This window comes from Peromyscus eremicus, chromosome 7 (assembly GCF_949786415.1).
Source record: "Peromyscus eremicus chromosome 7, PerEre_H2_v1, whole genome shotgun sequence".
NCBI lineage: Eukaryota > Metazoa > Chordata > Mammalia > Rodentia > Cricetidae > Peromyscus > Peromyscus eremicus.
In genome coordinates, this window is record NC_081422.1 from 56,934,024 (window position 1) to 56,960,171 (window position 26,148).

General features: G+C 50.2%; 1 protein-coding gene across 4 annotated transcripts in view; it reads right to left on the reverse strand.

The window, feature by feature from the left end:
* Coro2b (coronin 2B) overlaps window positions 1-26,148 on the reverse strand; it is a 62,380-nt gene that overhangs the window by 14,724 nt on the left and 21,508 nt on the right. For all 4 annotated transcript variants that reach the window (XM_059268058.1, XM_059268057.1, XM_059268056.1 and 1 more), the window contains one exon: window positions 11,894-12,010. In XM_059268058.1, the coding sequence (XP_059124041.1) occupies window positions 11,894-12,010 (117 nt within the window). The remainder of the gene's footprint in view (window positions 1-11,893; window positions 12,011-26,148) is intronic.

Here is a 26,148-nt window from a genome sequence, read left to right on the forward strand (position 1 = left end):
TGTGTGTGTGTGTGTGTGTGTGTTGGACGAGGATGAGGGTGGAGAGTGTCCTTGCCCTGCCTGGCCCACTGGGATGCAAAATGAGACAGTGGTGGTAATGCTTATCAGCTATAAGGTGTTGTGTAGAGCTACAGAATTATGATGAGAAGTGGGTCTTCCCTCCCTCCTTCCCTCCCTCCTTCCCTCCTTCCCCCTTCCTTTCTTCCCTCCCTCTCTCCCTCCCTTCCTCCTCCCTCCCTCCCTCCTTCCTTCCTTTCTTCCTTCCTTCTTTCTCTCTTTTTCTTTCAGTGGTTCTGGGGTTTGAGCTCAGGGCCTCGCCCAAACAGAATAACCATGCAGTTGTTCTTGTTTTTATCATTGTTGATATTATTTCCTGGAGGGTAAGCAGCTGGAGAGGAAAGACCACCCATGTCAACAACTCTGGGTACCTTTAGTTTTAAATTTTATTTATTTATTTATTTATTCAGTGTGTGTGTGTGTGTGTGTGTGTGTGTGTGTGTGTGTGTGTGTGACCACGTGTAGGTGTGTGTGTGATATGCTTGTGAGTATGGGCACACTTTTGACACAATGTGCCTGTGGAGATCAGAGGATAAATTTGGGGAGTCATTTCTCTCCTTCACTGTGGGACCTGGGGATGGAACTCGGGTTCTTGGGCTTGCTCAGCAAGTGTTTTTACTCAGTGATCCATTTCACTGGCCTTCAGATACCTTTAAAATAACCCCCTTTCAAAGCTTTGAGATGTAATTTAAAGTTGGACAGAGTAGGCAACTTGGAAAAAAGGCAGGGTGAGAACCAGTGTTTGGCAAGACTTCGCTAGAATGCCTGGAAACCATGGGCATTGGTGGTATCATAAGTTGGAAGGCCTCTTCTGGATGCCACTTGGTAGTGGTTAGGAAGGGCCACCAAGACATACGATACTTTTAAATATTTTTTGAGGGAAATATATTAACATTTTAATGTAATTAACTTCAGGTTGGGCAAATACATACATATGTACATACATATACTGTACATTCTTTTTTTTTACTTTGCTAATTAAAATTTTTTTTAAATAAATTTCTTTATTTTACATCCCAGCTGCAGTTTCCCCTCCCTCCTCTCAGTCCCTCCCCCACAGCCCACTCTGTTCCCATCCCCAATCCACTTCTCTTCCATTTCTGTTTAGGAAAGGACAGGTCTCCCCTGACCCAGAACATGACATATCAAGTTGCAGTAAGCCTAAGTATCTCCCCAAGTATTAAAGGCTTGGCAAGGTGATCCAGTATGAGGACAAATATTTTATTTTTTAAAATACATTTATTTTATTTTAAATTGTCTGTCTCTCTCTCTCCCTGTGTCTGTGAATGTGTATCTATGTGTGTATGTAGGCATGTCTGTGTCTACGTGTCCTTGAGTGCAGTGCTCAAGGAGGCCAGAAGAAGGCATTGGATCACGTGGAACTTGACTTGCAGCACCTAATATGGGTGCTAGGAACCAAACTTGGATCCTCTGGAAGAGAAGTAAGAGCTTAATTAATCATTGGATCATTTCCCCAGCCCCTTCTGTGATTCTCTGTGATGTAGTGTGGCGGTTTGAATGAGAATGTCCCCCATAGGCTCTGTGAACACTGGGGGAGTTTAGGAGGTGTGGCCTTGTTGGAGGAAGTTTGTTATTGGAGGTAGGTTTTCACTATCCAAAGACTCTCTCATCCAGTTGACTCTCTGCTTCATGTTTACAGTAAAGATATGAGCCCCCAGCTTCCTGCTGCTGCTGCTGCTGCCATGCCTCCCTGCCATGATGGATGCATCCCTTTGGAACCATAAACCCAGATAAACTCTTCTATAAGTTGTCTTGGTTGTGGTGCTTTCTCACAGCAACGGAAAAGTAACTAATATACCTAGGAAGGCACGCAAATATTCCCATCACCTAGACACAATACAAGTGGCTTAGTGGAACAACTTAATATATGATGTCATGTTAGCCATTTGTTACAACCCTGAAGGCTAGACCATCACAGAAAGCATCTTAAAGGGAGCCAAAGGCAGACCCCAGTCCCAGGAGCAAGGCTAGAACTAAGGTGCTTGAAGGGAACACCTTTGCCAACTTTCTTGACCAATAGGGTACAACTTCCTCAGACTATGGAAACAAGGACTTCCCCCCAAAAGCCCCTGTAACTCATCTATGAACTTGGTAAGAAAGAAAGCTTTTCCATGGAGGACATGAGACCACCATTCTCCGTTTAGGGAACATGTTTCCTCATTGGGATCCCTTGGTGGTTCTAGCTCTTCAGTAAAGCCTTGTGCCCACCACTACCTTCCAGTGTGCAGGAGTGACTGAAAGGGACCCAGCGTGACCTACTACTGTCTTCCAACAGGCCTGCACAAGGACTTTGGGATGGGGACTAGAAAAAATGGGGACAGAGGAGTCAGCGTGATGACTAGGAAGACACGCATTCCTTTTGTCCCCAAAATGTACTACAGGAAGGTGACTCTTGAATTGAGATGACTAATGCTTGGATTAGACATGTGTAAAACACACAAGCGTGCGCGCACGCGCATGCACAAGCGCGCGCGCGCACACACAAACACACACACTTTCTTCTTTTGTCTCCAAAGGCTACTATTATGCATGTTCCTCAGCTTATTTTTTTTTCATGTAATTTTAAATAGTGAATGTCTTTGCATACCGCTATGCACAGATATACTGAAAGGACCAAGCAGACCCTCATAACAGGCTGCTCAGTCTTCTCTCAGTTCGTGGGTCAATGTGAGCATGCTAGGCCAGCCAGCCTCCATGGCCGTTCAAGGACCGAGCCTGGGACTTGTCCAGGCCTGCCCAAAAATGATAACTGTAACCCCCAACCAGTAAATTCAAAGGTTACACACCGTCACCCAATCATGTGATGCAAAGGCTTGTACCACCTTGCTTTTGGTTTTTCCTTTTAAAAACCCCTCACCCTGAGAGCTCGGGGCCATCCTCCTCCACCCGCTGTGTCAGAGTGTTAGACACGGACCAAGCCCGGGCTTGCTTGTTATCAATAAACCCCTGTGTGTTTTGCATCAAATATCGGCTCTGTGGTGGTCTTGCTCGGGGGTGGGGGGTGGGGTGGGGGGGGGTGGGGGGGGTGTGTGTCTCATAACCACAGGCACAACAATACCATATATAAACTACATGTATAGGCATATATATATATACATATACATACATACATACATATATATATATACCTATACATGTGTGTGTTTGTGTGTATAATGTGAATGCATATGTATATACACGTTCTTTTGTGTGTGTTCATGCATGTTGAGGCCGAAAGTTGAGGTATGGCCTCTGCCTGGGGGTCCAACCCCACTCACTATCTGAGTGACACTGGGTGAGCCATTAACCCTTCAGAGGCTCTGGCTCTTAGTCTAGAAAATAAAGAGACCCATGTGCCTTGCAGAGGCTTGTGGGTTCAGGGTCATGTGAATAGATGTGTTAAAGGAGTAACATAAGGGAGGTGGGACCCCAGCTCCAGCCCCTGGGAAGGATTTAAGTCTCAGAGAGAGCAGGGTTTGGGGGACCAGGGAGAATAAACACCGAAATGAGAGGTATCCCCTATTTGATACCTGGCAGTTCCCCTCCTGGGCCCAGCTTTCTCATCTACATACTAAGCCCAGTGAGTTGATCTCCCAGACTTCACTGACACTGCTGTGTGAACACCTGTGGGAAGGAACCACTCAGCTTGACCCACAGCAAAAAGTTGGCACCAGATACTTAAAAAAGCTGACGAGGAGCTGCAGTTCACAGTGGGCTTAAAACACCCAGAAGGAAGCCGGGCGGTGGTGGCGCACGCCTTTAATCCCAGCACTCGGGAGGCAGAGTCAGGCGGATCTCTGTGAGTTTGAGGCCAGCCTGGGCTACCAAGTGAGTTCCAGGAAAAGGCGCAAAGCTACACAGAGAAACCCTGTCTTGAAAAAAAAAAAAAAAACCCAGAAGGGAACTCTGGTTGCTTAGAATGCATGGAATTTGCTGGAAACAAAGTGTATCTGGGATGTGGGAGGAACACTGTGGTTCTGCCCAGAGGGTGTGCTGGGATCTTACTTCAATAAAACAGGAAGCCTGAGAGTCTGCCAAACAGGATTTGGGGAAGGAAGGGGTGGAGAGAAGTGCTTCTCCAGCAAGCCAGCTGTGCCCCTGACTGTCTCCTTCCAGCCCAGAGCCAGGGTCTGGTCACATTCAGTCACATTTACTCCATTAGCTAAGGGGAGGGGGTGTCCTGGCTTCCAGGTGCTCAGAGTGTGAGTGTGCGTTAAGGTGAGTGCAAGGTCAGCCTTAGGGACCGTAGATAAAGCCTCCAAACCAGTGTCAGCATGGGTGGGGACAGGGCAGCTAGCCAACAAAGCTGGGCCGCGTGCTCTCACGAGCTCCCTGCAAATCCAAGCTCAGACCTCAGCCACTGTGTAGTCTGTGGCCAAGTGCCTTCGATTTTCTGAACACGTTTCCTCAGCTGAAGGGTAGCTCTACCTGTGCCATGCTTCTCATCTACACAACTGAATATGTACCTTCCTGGGAAGATGACCCTTGGCTAATTTGATGTCAGCTTGACACAAGCTAGCCTCGTTTTGGAAGAGGGAACTGCTGTTGAGAAAATGCACCCCACGGTGCATTTTCTTGATTGATGATGGATGTGAGAGGGCACAGCCTGCTGTAGGTGGTACCACCCCTGGGCTGGTGGTCCTGGGTGCTATAAGAAAGCAGGCTGAGCAAGCTATGGAGAGCAAGCCAGTGAGCAGCACTTCTCCATGTCATCTGACTCAGTTCCTGCCTCCAGGTTCCTGCCCTGAGTTCCTGTCCTGACTGTCTTGGATGATGGACTGTGATGTGGAAGTATAATACAAATAAATCCTTTCCTCCCCAGATTTCTTTTGGTAATGGTGTTTCATCACAGCAAGAAAAACCCTAACTAAGCCAATGACCATGGATTTACAATACTTACTTAAGTAATGTCCATGTAAAATTAAGGATCATAGACAACTTTTCTATAATTTATTTGTATTTCATGTCTATTGGTGTTTTGCCTGCATATGTGTCTGTGTGAGGGTGTCAGAAGCCCTGGAACTGGAGTTACAGACAGGTGTGAACCACCATGTGGGTGCTGGGAGTTGAACCTGGGACCTCTGGAAGAGTAGCCAGTGCTCTTAACTGCTGAGCCATCTCTCCAGCCCCATATAGACAACTTTTCTATAGATCAAACTTTAGGTATGACTCTTTTTTCTTTTTAAAACTAAATAGTCAGTTCTGGTGGCACAGGCTGGTAGGATTTGCTGAAGGAGGCAGAGGCAGGAGGATCTCGAGTTCGAGGCCAGACTGGGATACATATTTTTGGGAGCTGGAGGAGTGGCTCAGAGGTTAAGAGCACTGGCTGCTCTTCCAGAGGTCCTGAGTTCAATTCCCAGCAACCACATGGTGGCTCCCAACCATCTATAAGGGGATCTGATGCCCTCTTCTGGTATGGGTGAAAACAAAGCACTCATATACATAAAATAAATATTTAAAAAACAAATAAATAAACGTGTGTGTGTGTGTGTGTGTGTGTGTGTGTGTGTGATTGTATCTGTGCATATGTGTCTGTGCATGCCAAAGCTTGTAGAGGCCAGAAGACAGCATTGGATCCCCTGGAGCTGGAGTTACAGGAGATCGTGAGTCACCTGACATGGGTGTAGGGTGCAAGAGCAGCAGGTTCTCTTAGCCACTGGGCCATCTCTCCAGTCCTTATTTTCTTTCTTTCATTTTGATTTGGTGTTTTGAGACAGGGTCTCATATGGCCCAGGCTGCCCTTGAACTCATCATGTACCTGGGGATGACCTTGAACTCTGTTATCCTCCTACTTCTCAATGCTGAGATTGTAGGTATGATCTGCAGTGCCTGACTTTTTATTTTATTATCAAAACCAAGGCACGATGCCTACACCAGCTCACACCTACAGGGTCAGGATCATCGGTATCGCTGTCTTTGGCCTCTGCATCTTTTGTCCCTGCAAAGTCTAGGTCTTCAGGAAAGCAACACACGTGGTCATGGCCTCCTGTGACAACAGCACCTCCTCTGGCTCTCTCCTGAAGGCCTGCCTGAGGCTGTTCCAGAGTTAACTTGGCCTTTTAAAGGTAGGAGTACACTCTAAAACAACAATTAAAATTATGCACAGGCACATAAACCAGGAACAAGGTGGTTTATCATCACTATCAAGTCTCAGGGCTGACTGTCATTATGTCCTGTGCTTTTATTTTTAAAGTTGATTTTGTTTTGTGTGTGTCTGTGTACATGTGTGTAGGGTTTTTAGTGGATTCTAGGGATTTACACTCAGGTCCTCATGCTTGCAGAGTAAGGGCTACTGCCCAGGGAGACATCTCCTGGCTCCCAAAAGGCCAGCCCTCTATCTATCTATCTATCTATCTATCTATCTATCTATCTATCTATCTATCTACCTACTTATCCACCTACCCATCCATCCATCATCCACCCACCCATCTATCTATCTATCTATCTATCTATCTATCTATCTATCTATCTATCTACCTACCTACTTATTCACCCACCTACCCATCCATCCATCCATCCATCCATCCATCCATCCATCCATCCATCCATCCATCCATTCTTCCATCTTTCTTGTTTTTCAAGACAGGGTTTCTCTGTATAACAGTCCTGGCTGTCCTGGAACTTACTTTGTAGACTAGGCTGACCTTGAACTATGGAGATCTGCCTGTCTCTGCCTCCCAAGTGCTGGGATTCAAGACCCCACTGGGCCTTGCACTTGCTGTTCTTCACAGGAAAGGTAGCACAGCAGCTCTGTCAACATCAGTGTCAAAATGTACAGTACTGTGGCATTACGGCAGTTACAGAGCCACCAGGCCATACATAGCAGCTTCCTGTGGGCACGTCAGCTGCACTGTCCATTCCAATGGGAATGCCACTGTGTACTTACCTCTCTTAGGGTGCAGAGACCACCCACTGATGCCCAGCTCCATGATGCAGGCCACTCTGCCTGCCTCCCCAGCAGGGAGAATGCTGCCTGGCACAGAATGGGCACCCAGGACGTATTTTCCTTCCTTCCTTCCTTCCTTCCTTCCTTCCTTCCTTCCTTCCTTCCTTCCTTCCTTCCTTGTAATGGGGATTGAATGTAGGCCCTTAAGTCTGCTAGGCAAGTACTCTACCACTGAGCTCCTCAGGAGGGATATTAGCTTTGGGTTGTAGAGAACAGATGCCGTGGCAGAGTTTGAACAGAAGGGAAAAGAAAGACGCAGAGCTTGGCCCACCAGGGAGAGGGACCTCCCTCTCGATGCTCGATGACCCTCTTTTCTCTTGGGAATCTTCTCCCCTCTCCTTGAACTAACTCTCTCTCTCTGTCTCATGCTCTATCATCTCCCTCTGAGTATGGGGGGGGGGGGTATCCCGTGAAGGTCGGAGAGCTTGAGCCTTGGAAAGAAAGCTGTACTGCCCTTCCCTGCCTGCCAGCCAGCTGCCCTCCCTAGCTGCAGCAGAAGCTATAAAAAGCACAGCCCTCAACAATAGGTGACATCACCCAGCAGGCTGGCGAAAGAGCTGGATTCTCTGCCAGATGCCAGGCAGAGTTATGGTCCCTTCCCTCCCCCGGGATGAGGCCTCTGGGGGAGAAGCTTCCTGAATCCTGCAGGGATGTAAGGGATAGACTACAAAAAGACTCTCATGCCTTGGAGGAGGGGAATTGATCCCGAGGGACACAGCAATCCTGCCTGTGCTAAAGATTTCCCCAGGGTGAGGAATGGGGAGGAGCTGCTGGACTCTCCCTGTCTCCCAGTAGCATCCTTTGGATGTTTTGGGACCAGAGAACAATGGGGTCAGTGAGGGATGGGCACATACTTCCAGGGGCAAGGGCCAGACCTGCAGTAAAGGCTTCTTTCTGAGATCCTTCCAGATGCCGTTCCCAGTCAGGCCACTGTGTCTGGCATACCTGTGGACCTCCACGACCCACCTCCACATGTATGATGCACAGTAAGTTGACCCTTCAGGCTGGAATGGGTTGGCGGAGGAAGTCCAGGAGAACTTAAGAGCAGGAAGGCCTGTCAGAGACTCCTTACATTCTGGTTTCCAGGCCCCGCTGGAGATGACTCTCTTGCATGGGCCGCACAAAGAGGACACACAGATGGAGTGTTCAATGCCAGCCTGTTACGGTTGTGATCCTCAGTTTCCTCCCCTGTAGAAACAGCCTTGGCAAGGTAGCAGGGCAGGAGTGTGGGGAGCTGATTAGGTTCCCCATGTAACCTTGGTTTCGGGGTTCAGTTCTCCAGGGGAGGGGAGCTCTGTGGGATAGGGCCTGTGGGCTCCAAGGTCCTAAGCCCTGGACAGGTGTGGGCAGAAACCCGAGGGCTAAGGTGGGACTCAGAGCCTGGCTTCTGGAGCAGCTGGCCTGGCAGCTGCCTGAAGCTTAGCTCCTCCCTGATCTTAGACTTAATCACCTGTCTAGATCAGCAGCCTGGGGGTGGGGGCAGGGGGGGCGCAGGGGTCTGTTCCCATTCTCTGCAGTACCCAGCTTGCCTTTTCGCTCCCCTCCTTCCACCTCAGAGCTCCACCCCCCCCAGTGTGTGTGTGTGTGTGTGTGTGTGTGTGTGTGTGTGTGTGTGTGTCTTTCTGTCTGTCTGCCTGTCCATCCTTCTCCCTGCTCACCCATGCTGTGTGCAAACCTCCATTCAGTTGGCTGGAGCTTCATGTTCTCCAAAAAAATGTGGCTGTGACCCCTTGAGGCTCCCCCACCCCCACCCCCTGGATCCCAGAGGATGCTCAGTTGGCTTGGGAAGCTCAGGTATCACTTCCTACCCAGCTTTATCTATCCCAGCCTCCCTTTACAGCCTTCTCCCCTGCTCACTCCCCTAGTGACATCACTCACTCCACCATGCTGGAGGACTCTCCCTTTCTTAGGCACCCTGTGCACCTCCTCCAGGCTTGGGCCTGGGCCAGGGCTCTTCCTGGGGCCACTTTAACCCTTTCTCTTCAGGTCAAAGTGTAATCATACCGGCAGGAGTGAAGATACACTAAGGGAACGTGTGCCCTCCTTTTTGTTACTAGACTGTGGAGACAATGGCCCCCAGGAAATTACAGTTCCCGCAGGAATCTCACACAGGGAGAAACAAGAGGCTGAATCCTGAAGCCAGAGGCAAAGCTTGTCTCAAGGAAAGAGGTTTCATACAGTTTCAGAAGTGGCTCGTTTGGCCACCTTGAAGAAGAGACTGGAGCCCATCACTGATGGGTCAGTGACAGACAGGGCTGTACCCCACCAGGAGTGCCTACTGGATAAATAATTTTCCAAATGAATCGCCTTTCTCTTTGCTTCATTCTTACTTTGTCTGTTGAATTGGCCTATTGAGTATGGGTGGCCCAAGCTCTGGCCCTAACAAAATAACCCCGAGTCTTCTAGGTCCAGCCCTCCCAAGTCCGCTTTCCTGTATCTGGGTCATCATTAGCCCCCCTCTCTTGTCTGTGCTCACACTATTGTGGAACTTCAGTGCAGCCCTGACTCATCTGCATGTGTCTTCTCTCTAGCTGGTGGGCCCTGCCTCCTTGCGGGGGCTGTTTGCTGAGCCAGACTGAGACAGCCGGTATCTGTGAGGTGCCAGGCGCAGGGCTGGGTATGGGCTTCCTCATACGCCTTCACTGATGCTGGTAAGGGTCCTGTTACTAAGGGCCTCTGAAACGAACAGAGCCAGGGCCCAGAGAGGTGAAGCCATATACCCTGGGCACCCTGCTAAGCAGTGGCCCTGAGGTCTTATTCCAAGGCCACCAGATCCTGTAGTCGAGTTCTCTTGGGACCTCAGGAGCTCATCAGACCCAGTTTGTCAGTGGGTACCAATTGTCTGGCTCCTGTAGCAGGGCTGAGCCCTGAGCTTATGTGACTATACACCGTGGATGTCTTGTGCATTGGCTGCATCCAGAAGGATGAAGCAGCACTGGGTGGAAGAGGAGGCCGAGCTAGCACCAGGCAGGTCCATCTCGCTTTGATGTAAGCGAAAGAATCTGTGACCCGAGGGAGGCAGTAGTCCCAGGAGCTGGGGCCTGATCTGCCCCTCTCCAGACCCAGATGACCTGATTGTTTCTCCTTCCCAGCTGGGTCTTAGACTGCCCCTTTGTGTGCTACACCTTCCCTCAGCGGGGCCTGTCTTCCAGGGTGGCATGTGATGTGCCCCCCAACACCACCACCACCAGAGTGCATGCAAGGGCCCCATTTCTCAGAGTGTTCCCTGCTGGCTGGAAGTCACGCCACACTTCAGCAGGCAGGGACAGAGCCAGATGCAAGCCCTGTCCTTCCAGGCTCCCTGGATGGGTGGCAATCTTGCCTGCCCTCCTTCCTCCTGAGCCCCGAGCCTTTCTTGATCTGACCTCTGTGTTCCCTGGACTCACCTGCTCCACCTGCATTCTTCCCCAGGCCAGGGAGCAGCCGGTGATCTTCCCTGTCACATGTCCTGGCTCCACCACCTCCTGCCCACATGTCTGCAGCTCTACTCTTCCTGTGACCTATAGCTGCCCTCAGGAATCCCAGTCAAGTCCTCTCCACTTCTCCAGCTCCCTCCACTTCTCTGTCTGATCTCATAGTCAACTTGATGAATTCATGGAGATGCTACAGTCAATATCTCCTTTCCCATCATATCCATTCACTCATTCATTCATTTTCTATCTATCTATCTATCTATCTATCTATCTATCTATCTATCTATCTATCATCCAACCATATATATGCATCCATTAAACCATTTCTCTGTCAGTCCATGCACCGAGACATCCAACCATCCATCCATGTGTGCATTCTTCCAGCCATGCATGCATCCATGCACAAGTCCTTCCATTGATGCATCTAACTGTTCATTCAATCTGCAGTAGGTGTTTTTTTTTTTTTTTTTTTTTTTTTTAGATATGAGGTCCTGTGTTAGATGCCAGGGATGCAGAGCCACATAGGTCATACTCTCTTCCCTCTGGAGTTCATAGTCCAGTCTGGGAAGTTAGGGACACAGCTCTGAAGTTGTTTCCAGTTCTAGTACCCTGGGCTCGTGGCCTGTCCTCAGACTATGGCGGTGAACACAGGTGGCCCCAGTGGCCTGGCTGAAAAGCAGAGCCACCTTCACTTGGGAACAAAGGGACCCCCGTACCAGCTTGGCTAACACTGTGAATCCTCCTCTGTTCCACTGCCCCCCTGAGACAGCCAGACCTGAGCGGGGAGTGGGTAGAAGACTGTGTTGAGGCCAGTGGCCCTGAAGTTTCCAGCCCCTTTCTACCTCCATCTCTGGGCCTGAATTCGGGTCCTCATGCTTGCCAGCCAGCACTTTACCAACTTGAGTGGTGTCCCCAGCTCCTCCTCCTCCTCCTCCCTCTCTGCCCACCTCGGCTCCTCGTCTCCTCCGCTCTCTCTTCTGTTTATCTTCCCACCAGGGGTAGGATGTAGAAAGATGTAGTTCTGTCCCCTTAGGATGATCCTCGTCACCACTGTCCTTGAAACCACAGCTCCAGGGGACGAACTATGGGACATTTACCAGGTGACCCGCAAAGCTCAGGAACCCTCCTCCCCTTGCCTCAGCCCTTCCTTCCTTCTCCTCTGCATCTTCCTCTTCCCGCTGCCCTGCATCACAGAGCACAGGCAGAGGCTGAATCCCACCGAATTTTTTGATTCTAATTCTCACCTACACGTCCACCCTCAGTCAGCCACTAAAGCAGAGGTGTGCCCAGCAAAGATCCTCTCCTCGGTCCCTCCTTGACCCTCGTCCTCTCTATCTTGGGACGGGCTGGAGGAGGGAGAGGTCAGGGGCAGGGCTGAGAGGAGAAAGAGGGCAGTGTGTGGACAGAGGCTCTCTGGGGGAAGCGGGGAGGTGTGAGCTCAGGGTCGTTCCTGGGGACCATCCACTGCTCAGCTCACCGAAGTGTCCTCGGAGCACGAGGCGATGATGTTGTCAATGAAGGGGTTCCATTTGATGTCCAGCACATTGCCTTGATGACCGCATACCTTGGGGTAGTTTGGCTCGATTCTGCCTGTCTGCAAGGGAGAGACAAAGCATTACTTTGGTGACCCCACTCAGAGTGGCTAAGAAAGGAAAGATCTTTGCCTGGGCTCCTCTGCTGAGGTGGGGCTCCTTCACTGGGGTGGGCTCCTCAGGCCCTTTACTTATTTTCTGTGTCCTGATGGAAACTCATAGGCTGTTTGGACTTTTGTGACTCAGCCAGCTGCTGGTTTTTCTCAGCAGGCTGGAGCCACAGCCAGGACCTTGAACATTCCTAGGCTCCGATAAAGGTGTCAAGGCTATTACCCAAAAAGGGGGGTAAGAAACCCTGCCTCCTCCATTCCTGAGCCCAAATTCCTTAAACCCTCACACAGGCTCCACCCAGCCCCTTCACTTGGGGAGGGGACACTTCAAGGCCAGTTACAGCCCTCAGTGAGTCAATGTCATCAACACTTGAACCTTGTCACTTGCGGTGGCTCTTTCCTCAGAATCCCAGGTGTCTGGGGGACACTTTGGGAGTCTTCTCTTGTGAGAATTGGCTATTTTTTGTAGTATGTGTGTGTGTGTGTAGGCTGGAGGTCAGGGGTCAACCTCTGGTGTTCCTCAGAAGCCATCATCTTATTTTTAGAGACAGGGTCTCTCACTGTGACATGGAGCTCACCAATGAACTGGATTGGCAGGCCAACCAGCTCCAGGGGTCCCGTGAGATCTTTGCCCCAGTCACTGGGGTTGTAAGCATGTGCTACTGTGCCCCCATCTTTTATGTGGATTCTGGGGGTTAAACTCTGGTTCTCAGGCTTGCACAGGAGACACTTTGTACTAAGTTGAATCATCTCAATTGCCCCATTAATGCCATCTTTTGTTTGTGGTGATATTGTGTTCCCCAAAATATTGTGCACCCTAATAAACTTATCTGGGATCAGAGAACAGAACAGCCACTAGATACAGAGGCTAGAAAATGGTGGCACTCATGCCTTTAATCCTAGCATTCCAGAGGCAGAAATCCCTCTGGATCTCTGTGAGTTCAAGGACACATTGGAAACAGCCAGGCATGGTGACTCACGCCTTTAATCCCAGAAAGTGAGCCTTTAATCCCAGGGAGTGATGGCAGAAAGCAGAAAGGTATATAAGGCGTGAAGACCAGACACTAGAAGCTTTTAGCCTGGTTAAGCTTTCAGGCTTTGAGCAGCACAGTTCAGCTGAGATTCATTCTGGATGAGGACTCAGAGGCTTCCAGTCTGAGGAAACAGGATCAGCTGAGGAACTGGCGAGGTGAGGTGGCTGTGGCTTGTTCTGCTTCTCTGATCTTCCAGCGTTCACCCCAATACCTGGCTCCAGGTTTGTTTTTACTAATAAGAACTTTTAAGATTTCTGCTACATTTGCTTTAGCTTATTTTTGGTTTATGTGTATGTCTGTGTACCGCACAGGAGTCCTCAGAGGCCAGAGGAGTACAGCTTTAGAGACAGTTGTGAACCACCATATCGGTTCTGGGGTTCAAACCTGAGTCCTTTGGAAGAGCAACCAATGTTCTTAACCACTGAGCCATCTCTTCAACAACATTGTTTTGTTTTGTTTTATTGAAGCAAGTTCTCACTCTTAACTTGATAGAATTCACTCTGTAGCCCCAGCTGGCCTAGAATTCCTGGTGCTCCTTCTAACTGCCTTCCAGGGGCTGGGATTACAGGCATGCACCACCATATCCGGTTTATTTGGTACTAGGTGGGAGTGAGATCCAGTGCCTTGTGCAACCCAGGCAAACACACTACCAACCAATCTACACACACCTCCAGCCTTAGACTATAATTTTTTATAACAAGATGTAAGCTGAGACTGAGCCATATATGAGCCGGGATCTACTAAAGTGTCATCATTAACTCTCTCAACAAATCTGTGAATTAGACGTGAGGAAAGGAAGACCAGAAAGGCGAATTAGCGTCCCCAAATCAAACAGCAGAAATCCAGGCTGGGATTTCCAAACAGTGTGATTCCTCAGGGCAAGCCCTTTGAACCTTCTCGCTCTTAGTCAGTGCCCCTCCCCCAGTGCCCCTCAGCTGGGCAGCGGGATCCTGCCAGTGCCCTCACTCTCTCCCGAAGCCGCTGCTTCCGGCTCATCTCAAAGCTGCACTTGAGTGTTTGCTGAGCAAAGCTGTCTGCATCAAGCTTCTGGCACCCAGCCCAGCCCAGGCCACTCTGAGAGGCACCAAGGCTGTCAATAGCCAGCCATCAGGAATACTGATCTAGGAGCCCACGGGAATACACTGGCACCGGAGGGAGAGGTCTGCCACGTTCCTGAACCCTGTGCAGAGTGAGAAGAGACAGATGGGAGCCATGCTCTGGGAATGTGTGTGTGTGTGTGTGTGTGTGTGTGTGTGTGTGTGTGTGTGTTTGGGTGTGCATCCCACAGCTGGCATGTGGTGGTCAGAGGACATGAATTCTGGGACTTGACCTCAGGTCATCAGGCTTGTGCTGTGTACAAGCATCTTTACCTGCTGAGACATTTTTCTGTTTTTTTTTTTTTTTTTTTTTTTTTTTTTGGTTTTTACGAGACAGGGTTTCTCTGTAGCTTTGCGCCTTTCCTGGATCTCGCTCAGTAGACCAGGCTGGCCTCGAACTCACAGAGATCCGCCTGGCTCTGCCTCCCGAGTGCTGGGATTAAAGGCGTGCGCCACCACCGCCCGGCTCATTTTTCTGTTTTTTAAGACTTGTTTGTCTTAAAGACAAAATCTCATGTAGCCCAGGCTGGCTTTGAACTCGATACCCATTGTTAACTTTGAACTTCAGTTCCTCATGCTTCCAGCTCCTGAGTGCTAGGATTGAAGGCATGCACCACCACTGCAAGCATGCACCACCACTCTCGGGTTTATACTGGGCTGGAGATGGAGCCTAGGGCTTTGTGCCAGGGTTAGGCAAATACCCTACCAACTGAGCTACATCCCCGGCCCTGAAAAGACTCTTAGTAGGACACAGTTGGGCAGATGTAATAGATGCAAAGAGCCTCGTGAACACAATGAAACAGTTAAGCTGTGATGAATTTTTAATACTCTGTGCCTCGGCTTTTATTATAATTTATTTAATTGTAAGTTAATGTAATTTAATTTTTAATAAAGGCCATACTTAACAATCGGCTTTAAAAAATTCCTAGAAACTTAGCTGTAGGCTCTCGTAAGACAGCACACACTGATACAACACAACACTCCTAGTACTGCCAGGACTTCTACACATTTGCTACATTGACATAACGATGAAATAACAAGTCAGACATTCTAAAAGTTTATATACATATCTGTAAATCAGCGACAGGAGGATCTGAGTTTGAGGCTAGACTGGGCTACATCGACAGAGTGCCTCATAAATAAATAAATGAATATACAAACAAATAAATAAATAGCTAATCCATTTCCCACAGGGGCTGTGAATAAAGTAGACCCTCATCTGTCTGTCTGCAAGCTGCTGACTTCTTCCAATACTTAATGCTAGCCCCACTAGTACTCACTCTGACACCAATGTGGAAAGATACTACTAATATATATTAGTATAATCAAGTCTGGGGCTAGAGAGATGGCTTAGCTGGTACAGTGTTTTCAGACCTGAAGACCTGAGCTTGGATCTGTGGCACCTGTAAAAAGCCAGGCACAATGGTGTTCATCTATAACCTTGGAAGTACAGAGACAGGCAATCCCTGGGGTTTGATGGACAGCTGGTCTACCTGAATTGGCAAGCTCCAGGTTCAGTGAGAGAGCTCCTCTCAAAAACTCAAGGTGTAGAATGGCTGAGGAAGACACTCCATACCAACCTCTGGTCTCTACACACACACACACACACACACACACACACACACACACACACACACACACACATGCTCAAAGGAGAGAGTGGATCCTTTCACCTGCCAGTCTTCAAAGCCGCTCTGGCTGCCATCCAGTGCCACCTTCTCATACTTAATACAAGCTCCCCACCAATATTGATGCTGACTCTAACACAGACTGCTGTTATTAATATATCTTATCAAACACGATCAGATTTAAACCTCAGGACAGTTCGATTTTACAGCCAAGAAAACAAGTTTGCATTGCTTGTGAGTGTGCCCAGGGTTTTCCAGTGTGACATATCAGAATGACTTGCAGGCTTGTATTTCCTGTGGCCTGTGGGCTGCAAGTATCCCAGAAGAGCCATGAAGGCATCCCAACCTATTTGTAGATACAATGTTATATTGTAGTGTCAAAAGGTTGGACAGCCTTGATAGACGATCGGTGCACAGAACTGTCCCTATAGTAGGTTCCTTGGGGGCTGGAGTGTATGATGCCATCTGGTCCCTGAGCCTCTGAGGGCTTTAGCTTCCACAGAGCCAGACAGGGACTTAGTGGAGGATGGATGGGAGGGGATCACGGGGAGGGAAGAATACAGACCAGGATTAGGTTGCATGGGAATCCATTCCACCTATCGATACTCCAAGCTTGGGGAGTGGCTTTCCTGGAGGCCCACTGGGCAAGATCATTTTAATACTTTTATTGCATTAATTTTTTTAAAAAAGTACTTTACTTAGTGTGTGAAGAAGGGCACACATGTGCATATATGTACAGATATGTGAGTAAGCGTGCCCTGGTGTCCATGTGGAGGTCATGGGAAAATTTTCAAGAGTCAGTTCTCTCCTTCCATCCCATGGGTCCTGGGGTCAAACTCAGATCACTAGTCTTGATGGCAAGAGCCTTTACCCACTGAACCGACCATCTCACTGGTTCTGTGTTTTATTTTCAAGACAGCATCTCACGTAGCCCATCAGGTCAGCCTCTGACTCAGTTTGTAGCTGACTTGAACTTATCTTCCTGCCTCCACATCCCAAGTTCTGGGATTCCAGGCATGAGCCACTCTGCCCTAGCAAGCACAGAGCTCTACCACTCACCACACTTGTAACAGGTTCACGGCCCCTGGGTCACAGTTCCACTTGGAGAATTTACTCCAGGGAAGCACACCAAGACACCATTATTTTTCCCCTGCAGAAGCCCTGCATAGAAGAGTCACAGCATGCCAGTTTAACAGCAATGGCGCTGTTAAACTGAGGAACATTTATCGGCACAAGGAGTGCTAAAGATCTAACATTTACTGAAACAGAATTGTGTTCTATACACGAAATGATCATCATTACTAGAAACTGCACAGTCTGTAAGAAAACACACTATAACGTTCGTCGTGAGTATTCCTAACTAGCTGAGTATTGGTAATGACCTCTGATTCTTTTATAAAGGTGCTGGCTAGTTTTTTATTTTTATTTTTTATTTCTTTCCCAACTTGACACAAGCCAGAGTCATCAGTGAGGAGGGAGTCTCAATTGAGAAAATACCTCCATAAGATGAGGCTGTAGGCAAGCCTGTAAGGCATTTTCTTAATTAGTGATTGATGTGGGTGGTGTCACCCCAGTCTGGTGGTCCTGGGTTCTATAAGAAAGCAGTCTGAGCAAGCCATAGTGTTGTAGAATATTATTTTAAGGTATGTTACTTTTGTTTATGTTGCATTTGTTTAACTCTGTGAAACTGTGTTACTGTGCCTGTCTAAAGCACCTGATGGTCTAATAAAGAGCTGAACAGCCAATGGTGAGACAAGAGAAAGGATAGGTGGGGCTAGCAGGCAGAGAGAAGAAATAGAAGGAGAAATCTGGAAGAAGAAAAAAAAGAAGGAATGAGAAAGGAAGGAGGTGGACCCAGGGGCCAGCCACCCATCTGCACAACAAGCCACAGAGTAAGAGTAAGATTTACAGAAGTAAGAGAATGGAAAAAGCCCAGAGGCAAAAGGTAGACGGGATAATTTAAGGAGAGTTGGCAAGAAACAAGCCAAGTTAAGGCCAGGCATTCACAATTAAGAATAAGCCTCTGTGTGTGATCTATTTGGGAGCTGGGTGGCAGGCCCCCCAAAAGAATAAAAAAAAAAAAAACAACCAACCAGCAACAGCATAGGAACCAAGCCAGTGAGCAGCACCCCTCTGTGGCCTCTCCATGCATCAGCTCCTGCCTCCAGGTTCCTGCCCTCACTGCTTTTGATGATGAGCTGTTATATGGAACTGTGAGTGAAATAAACACTTTCCTCCCCAAGTTGTTTTTGGTCATGGTGCATCAGAACAGCAATAATAGACCCAACTAAGACAATAATAAACATTTAATTTAAAAACCTTTTTTAAAGATTTATTTTTAAGCCAGGTGGTAGTGGTACACACCTTTAATCTTACTTAGCACTTGAGAGACAGAGGCAGGCGGATCTCTGTGAGTTCAATGCCAGCCTGGTGTACAGAGTGAGTTCCAGGACAGCCAAGGCTACATGGAGAAACCCTGTCTCAAAATAACAAAATAAACAAAAATTATTTTTATTTATGTGCCTCTGGCTATCTGTGTGTCTGCTACATGTGTGTGCTTACTTGTAAAGGCCAGAAGAGGGTCTTGGAGTCTCTGGAGCAGGAGTAATAGATTGTGAGCCACCCAGTGGGGTTCTGGGAACTGAACTGGGTGGGTCCTTTGGAAGAGAAGTAATCTCTTTTAGCCACTGAGCCATCTTTCTAGCCCCTATCTTAAAATTAAAATCTTAAAAGTAAAAAGATTGTTTTTAATTTTGGTGACAGAGCCACGGATGTAGGTATGCTAGGTAAGCACTATCCTGTGAGATGAGCTATACCCCAATATTCAACGTTTTAATCTAAAAGATAAAGATAGACTTTTTTTTTTCATATTTAAAACACTTTTTTGTAGTGTTGGGGTTTGAACTAGGATCTGGTGTATACCAAGCAAGCTAAGGTACACCCCTAGCTCCATGGATATTGTTATAAAAAATTAATCAGTGTGTATGTGAGTGTGTGTTGGGAGGAGGCTGGCTCTCTGGGGCCAGGGTGGGGGGTGGGGGGTGGGGGGTGGGGGGTGTTTCCTGCCGGGGCAAGCCTCAGAGCACAGGCTTGTCTTTGCTGTGTGCTGGTTACTGGCCCTTTTCATGAAGGCCTGTGCTAAAACCCAAAGACAATAGGAACTCTCCACCACACTGCTGAGCCTGGCAGACCTGTGGAGAGGAGGAAAGCATGCTTTGGGGGACATTCTGGCAGGGAGTCTAAGTCCTTTCCCCTGGCTGTTCTCTGCCTATCAGGTGAGGAAGGCAAAGAGCCAGAGTACTGCAGTACATGGGGTTGTCCTGTTGAGAGGAGGGGTTGTGTGTAGGGCAGGGGGCAGGGAGACGGAGGGCAGGGGGCAGGGGGACGGAGGGCAGGGGGCAGGGAGACGGAGGGCAGGGGGCAGGGGGACGGAGGGCAGGGGGCAGGGAGACGGAGGGCAGGGGGCAGGGAGACGGAGGGCAGGGGGCAGGGGGACGGAGGGCAGGGGGCAGGGAGACGGAGGGCAGGGGGCAGGGAGACGGAGGGCAGGGGGCAGGGGGATGGAGGGCAGGGGGCAGGGGGATGGAGGGCAGGGGGCAGGGAGACGGAGGGCAGGGGGCAGGGGGCAGGGAGATGGAGGGCAGGGGGCAGGGGGACGGAGGGCAGGGGGCAGGGAGACGGAGGGCAGGGGGCAGGGAGATGGAGGGCAGGGGGCAGGGGGATGGAGGGCAGGGGGCAGGGGGATGGAGGGCAGGGGGCAGGGGGATGGAGGGCAGGGGGCAGGGAGACGGAGGGCAGGGGGCAGGGGGCAGGGAGATGGAGGGCAGGGGGCAGGGGGATGGAGGGCAGGGGGCAGGGAGACGGAGGGCGGGGGGCAGGGGGACGGAGGGTGGGGGCAGGGGGCAGGGAGATGGAGGGCAAGCCAGATCCAAAGGAGGAGGCAGGGGGACACCTAAGCTTCAGGAGGCCCCACACCTGCAGATGTCTGGACCTGCTTAGAAGAGCTGAAAACATGGAGAAGGACCAGACCAGAGAGGAAGGCTTGGCTCAGACTGCTGAGGAACTTCCACCCTGGGAAGCAATCTGGGCTTTACAGGGAGTGGGAGCCATGGATCATCCTATGCAGGTGGAATGCCCTGCTGGAGCATTCAGAAGCACGTCATAAAGTTACCAGTATTCTTGGAGAGAGCAGGGGGCATTGACCCCATGAGCAAGGCTTGCATGACACCAACACCTTCACACCCCGTGCCATTGAGGCCCCACCCTCCCCCGCCCCGCCCCATCCCTTCAGCTAGCAGTTCCCAAGTTGTTCTTCTACAGGAGTGGGCAGACAGGTAGCTGAGCTCTGTAACAGCCAGCCGACCTGGAGGACCATCTCCAGATCTTCTTCTCTTCCTGCGCACCTGGCAGAGCTGAGCTAATCTCCAGCTAACCTCTGTCCCCTGCTCTCCAGCAGGACATGCAGGTAGCTGAGGCATGTAGGCACACCTCTCAGTGTGACAGATGAGAGAAACCCAAGGCTCGGAACCAACAACCAACCACCTTGTTCAAGGTCACGCAACACCACAGAGCGGGTGGCACTGCTACCAGACCCTGCCCAGGACTTGCTCTCAGGGGAATAAGCTGTCTATGAAGAGCCTCGTGCCCTGAGCTGATGAAACCATGCTCTTCTGGCATTCAAGGCCTTGTGTGTGACAGGACAGGAAGACAATGGAGGAAGGGCAAGCTGCCAACGTTCTAACCCCAGCGCTGAGTCTCCGTCATGGAACAGACTGCGACACACAGAACACGGGAGCTGTTGGGAATAGTTACGAAGTGGCTGCAAACATCTGGAAGCTCACAGGCCTGGCGGTGATGCCTTTGCATTACGTGGACTGCAGCGAGGAGAAAGGAACTTTCTGGTTCAGGCAAGAGAAAGAGAAATTGGGGCCCCAGCCCTGGGCTGTCATCACCAGCCAGAGCTGTGCCTAACAGGAAGGCGTGGAATGCTGGAGACGTGGCCCAGACCACCATGGTGTGAGCTCAGGGACTTCCGGGGCTTCTTGATTCTTGCCCTGAACAGATGTCATCTGGGAAGAGGGAACTTCAGCTGAGAAAATACCTCCACCAGACTAGCCTGTGGACAATTTCTTGATTAGTGGGTTGATGTGGGAGGGCCCAGCACTGTGGGTGGTGCCACCCTTGGGCAGGTGGTCCTGGGGTGGATAAGAAAGCAGGCTGAGCAAACTAAGAGAAGCCAGCCAGTAAGCAGCATGGCCTCTGCTTCATTTCCTGTCCTGACTTCCCTCAGTGTTGGGAGTGTAACCTGAGGATTGTAAGACAAAATAAATCCTTTCCAAGTTGCTCTTGGTCATGGTGGGTTTTTCTTGTTTTTTGTTTTTGTTTTTTTTTTTTAGTTTTTTGAGACAGAGTTTCTCCATGTAGTTTTGGTGCCTGTCCTGGATCTCGCCCGAGCTGTAGACCAGGCTGGCCTCGAGCTCACAGAGATCTGCCTGGCTCTGCCTCCTGAGTGCTGGGATTAAAGGTGTGCCCATCGGTCATAGTGTTTTTATCCCATCAATAGAAACCTGAAATAAGGCACAGGCCTTTGTCATTCTGGCTTTTTCCTGGACACTGTACCTGCTCCAGAGGAGGCTGTGCAGTGGGAGAGGCCTAGACCCGCAGCATGGATGACACCGGACAGGAGAACCAGAGAGCCACCCTCCAGATCAGTCTCCAGTGAGGCCTGGCATCTGTGGTACAGAAGCACCTCTCAGAGGGCCTCCCAGGCCTTCGGTGTTATTCCCTGTCTGTGGCTCTCTTCTTCCATAACTCAGAGAGCCAGGAAAAGGAGAGGAGAGGAGCTGGTAACTAGAAGATCTTCCTATCACATGCAGCCTCTTCAGCTCATCTAGTGTAGTCGTAGGCTAGCCCACCTGACACTCAGGAGCATGACCAAGCCACTGTCACAGTTTGGATAACAGCAGCAGGTGACAAGGACCTTTCATCGCCCCCCATGGCTCCATGGCTGTGTATCCCTGCCTGAGTTTTTGCCTTTTTGGTCTCAGTGAAGGTTTAAAGAAAGGGCAATCAGACCGTGGTCCTTCTGCCTCCCTGGCGGACATTCCTACTCATTCACGGAGTCCTGTCCAAGCCTAATATTCAGAGAGTTGTGGGCAGGAGACCTAAGTGGGTGAATGAGATGGAGTTTCGGTGTCAGCCCGGCGGCATGGGGTCCAGAGAGCTCTGATGGCCGTTAGCTTCTGAGCCACCCCTAAGCCCCACGGGGGCCTTGTTGAATTAATCCCCAAGGCTGAACATCAGCCCTTCATTCCTTTCAGGGCCAGCCGACCCTCAAGAGAACTCCAGCTAAGATATATACCTCACATATAACATATATATGCATGTACATTTTTACTGAGTGAGCAGAGGGTGCACATGTAGACGTCAGAAGACAACTTTCAGGAGTCAGTCTTTTCCTTCCACCAAGCTGGTTCCAGGGATTGAACTCAGGTCTTCCGACTTGGCAGCAAGCACTCACTGAGCTGCCTCCTCAGCGCTCCAGCTGGCTTCTAAACTAGTCGGCACGGACCCCGTGTGGGTCGTTCTGGGATTGTGACTTTCACCATGCACTGTACCTGGCATCTTTTGTGGACTCCACAGCCACCTTTATGATATTTGGGGAGTCGGGAATCGCCCACTTCCTGATTTAGAGGATATTTTCATTCTTCAGCTGCCTTCACCCATGCCCCACGCCCCTGTGGCCACCTTGGGGCTTCTATGTCAGGTGTGCACCACCACACCCAGTTTACGTGGTGCTGGTTGCTGATCCCAGGGCTTTGTGCCGAGAAGCAGGTACTCTACCAACTGAGCTGTGTCTCCATTCCCCGAACACGCTTTGTCTCTCCGGGCAAATCCCTGGAGCCCTGGGATCTGGCCTCAGCATCTTTCCTGGCAGCCCCAGGGCCTTTGCTCCTGCCTCTGCATTATCTGTAGAAAGCTGTGTGCTGAGTAACTTCTGAGGTCTCTGTTCGGGCTCCTGGGGTGCAGGGCACCTTGAGGGGCTCCCGGGAGTGAGAGGAGCGGTGCCTTCAGAAAACGTAAGGAAGGGGAGGTGAGCAGCACCAGTCCAGGGAGAGGCCTGCCAAGGTCATGGTCCTGCAGACCCAGATGTATAAACCGTCCTGAGCCACCTCCATGCCCACTGACGGTGGGTCTCAGGGCAGGAGCACTTGAAACCCATCTCCAGGGTTCCTATGTATTGGCCCACTCAGAGGCAGCCACAGGCACTGGGGTGTTAGATTCCAGTCCTGCCTCTGATGGGTGTGGCATATATGGCCCCCCTCACGGTGGGCAGAATGGAGGCAGCTGGCACTGCAGGGCGCATGGATGGTGGCTATCCCAGGTACTGGAGCTAACCCTTACCCTCCTACCTCGGAATTGCCTTTAGTCAGTGTCCCGAGGCCTGCAGGTGGAAAGGGAGCAGAGGAAGAGGAAGGGGATGGAGAGGGAACGGGAAGACTGGTTCAGCTCTAGCTTTCTTCCCCGTGCTAGATGCAGAGCCAAGCAGCTGCGTTCAGCTTGTGGTCCGGGCCACCCCTCAGCATGCTCACATACATACACACTAAGCAAACTGGATCAGAATGAGCGTCGGCTAATCCAAGCCGAGCCAATCACACTTCTTGGTCTCTGGCCTCTCACCCTCTCACACATACACACAGCTGACTGGATCCGGATGAATATTTAATTCAGACTGAGCCAATCAGGTTCCCTTCACCCGCACTCCCGTGCTTGCCCCTAATTTATTTCTCCTCCTAGTCGTATGTCTCTTCTCTGAGGCTCTCTGAGTGCCTTATTTTATTATCTGTTTCCCTCATTCAAATGTAGGCCCCAGGAAGGCTGGGCTTTTCCCCCTTTCTTTCTTTTTTCCCCGTTTTTGTCACTGCAGGGTCCCCAGCGCTTCCCATGGTACCTTGTACATAGTTAGGTGCTCATGGAGCACGTAGTGGAGAAAGTTCTCTCTTCCAGGGTAAGTCACACCAGCTGGTATTCACAGAGCACCTAATATGCGTTAGGACTTTCTGAGCACTGTAAAAGTGCCCTAATCCGTCACTATCTCTATTTTATTTATTTAACTTTAGTGTGTGTGTGTGTGTGTGTGTGTGTGTGTGTGTGAGAGAGAGAGAGAGAGAGAGAGAGAGTAGTGCAGGAGAGAGAGAGAGAGAGAGAAGTGCAGGTGCCCACAGAGGCCAGAAGAGGAGGACATCAGATTCCCTGGAGTTGGAGTCACAGGCCATTCGGAGCCACCCGACATGGGTGCTGGAAATCACATTCCATCCTCTGCAGGCGCTTCACACTGTCAAGTGCCAAGCTGTTTCTCTAGCCTCTTATCTGTTTATGCGACTGGCCCAAGGTCACAGGAGAGAGGCAGAATTCAAAGTGAGGATGTTTGGGGACTAGAATTCTGCATTATTCCACTAGCCATCTTGCATGGAAGGTTTACAAACAAGCTGACATCTTAGTGAGGTTTCACCATCCTCTTGGGGGAGGTGTCATCTCCCTAACTTTAGGGATAGGAGACTTGAGGCTCCAAGGGATGAGGGGACCTGCTCAAGGTCACACTGTAAGTAAATGATGGAGCTCAAACTGGAACCCGTGACTTCATTTCCTCTTAGTCCCCAGTCCTTCCAGATCCCAGGATACCCTGCGCTGTTGGGGAGGAGCTTGAGGAAGTGAAGGAGATCTGGGGGCCTCCCCAAGGAAGGGTGAAGGGGCACAGGCTTGTTCAAGTCACAGAGGTCCGAGATTGGCTGACAGAATCTAGAAACACTGACTGGAAGGGAGATTCAGAGCACACTGCAGGGGGAGGGGGCGATACAAACTCCCCGGGCCCTGCTAGATTAACAGCATTCCGCGAGGATGGCTGCTTTCTCCACATTACCTTCTGCTCTATTTCCCAATTACCGCACGGCTCAGGGAGCTGAGAGCCACGCCGCACTTGAGCCCTGGGGCAGACGGGAATGAATGGGAGGGACGAGATCACCGCCTTTCCTAACCTTGCTGCTTTGTAAAAAGGACTCCAGACGGCTGAGACCAGAAACCCTACCACTGAGATTCACTCCTTTAGTGCTCCGCCTCGCGGCTCCAGACTTCCCGGTTGCTAAGGCGGCCACAGTGGGAGGAGCCAGCTTGAGTGACAGCGAGTACGTGCCACAGCGCACGTGTGGAGGTCAGAGGTCTTCACCTTCCGCGTTATTTGGGACAATGGAACTTCTTTTCGTTGGTTGGTTGGTTGTTGTTGTTGAGACAAGATCTTACTATGTATGTATATTGGTTACGTTTCTATTGCTGCGATAAAACACCATGACCAAGGCAACTTGAAAAAGAAAGCATCCAGTCCGGCTTATATCTTCAGAATTAGAGTCCATTTGGTGGAGCAAAGGCATGTGGCAGGAATGGTAGAGAGTCCGCATCCTCTGAAGCAGAAGTCAGAGAGAACTAACTCGGAATGGCAAAATCCAAGAGTCCTTTAAAACCTCAAGGCCCGCCCTCAGTGACATACTTCCTCTAGCAAAGACACGTCTCCTACTCCTCCCTAAACAGCCACCAACTGGAGACCAAATCATTTGAATGTTCAAGACTTCTTTGGGTCACCTCATTCAATCCACCACACTATGTAACTCCGGCTGGCTCAGAGCTCACAGAGATGCTTGCTTTGAGAGTATGCGTGACAATACCTAGTGCTTTTTTGTTTGTTTGTTTTAAGATTTATTTTTATTTATGTGTCTGTGTGTGCCTGTGGAGGCCGGAAGAGGATGTCAGATGCCCAGGAGTTGGAGATATGGTGGTTGTGATTTGCCTGACATGGGTGTCAGGAACCAAAGTCAGGTCCTTTGCAAAAGCAGCAAGTGCTCTTAACCACTGAGCCATCTGTCCATCTTAACCACGGAGGTATCCTTCCAGCCCCTTCTTGTTCTTCAGTGTGAAAGCAGGCTAGCCCACCTGCAGGTTTCCAGGGACTCTCCTGCCTGCTGTCGGGCCACTGGGATTACAGACACATGCTGTCACCTCTAGTTTTACATGGATGCTGTGGATCCGCTGTTCCCACAGTCCCTCTCTCGCAGGCTGGCCTTGAACACGAGATTCTCCTGCCTCTGCCTTCCATTACTCCCCAGGTGGGTACTAGCAGGACTGATGATAATCTGCAGCACTTGGTCACAGGAGAGGTGGGCTAGCCCTCTGATTGACAGAGGGCACACATTCAATACCTAGAGGCAAGACCTGCGGTCATTCCCCTATTACAGACACTCAAGGGGTCTTAACCAGGGAGGACCACAGTAACAACAAGAAGG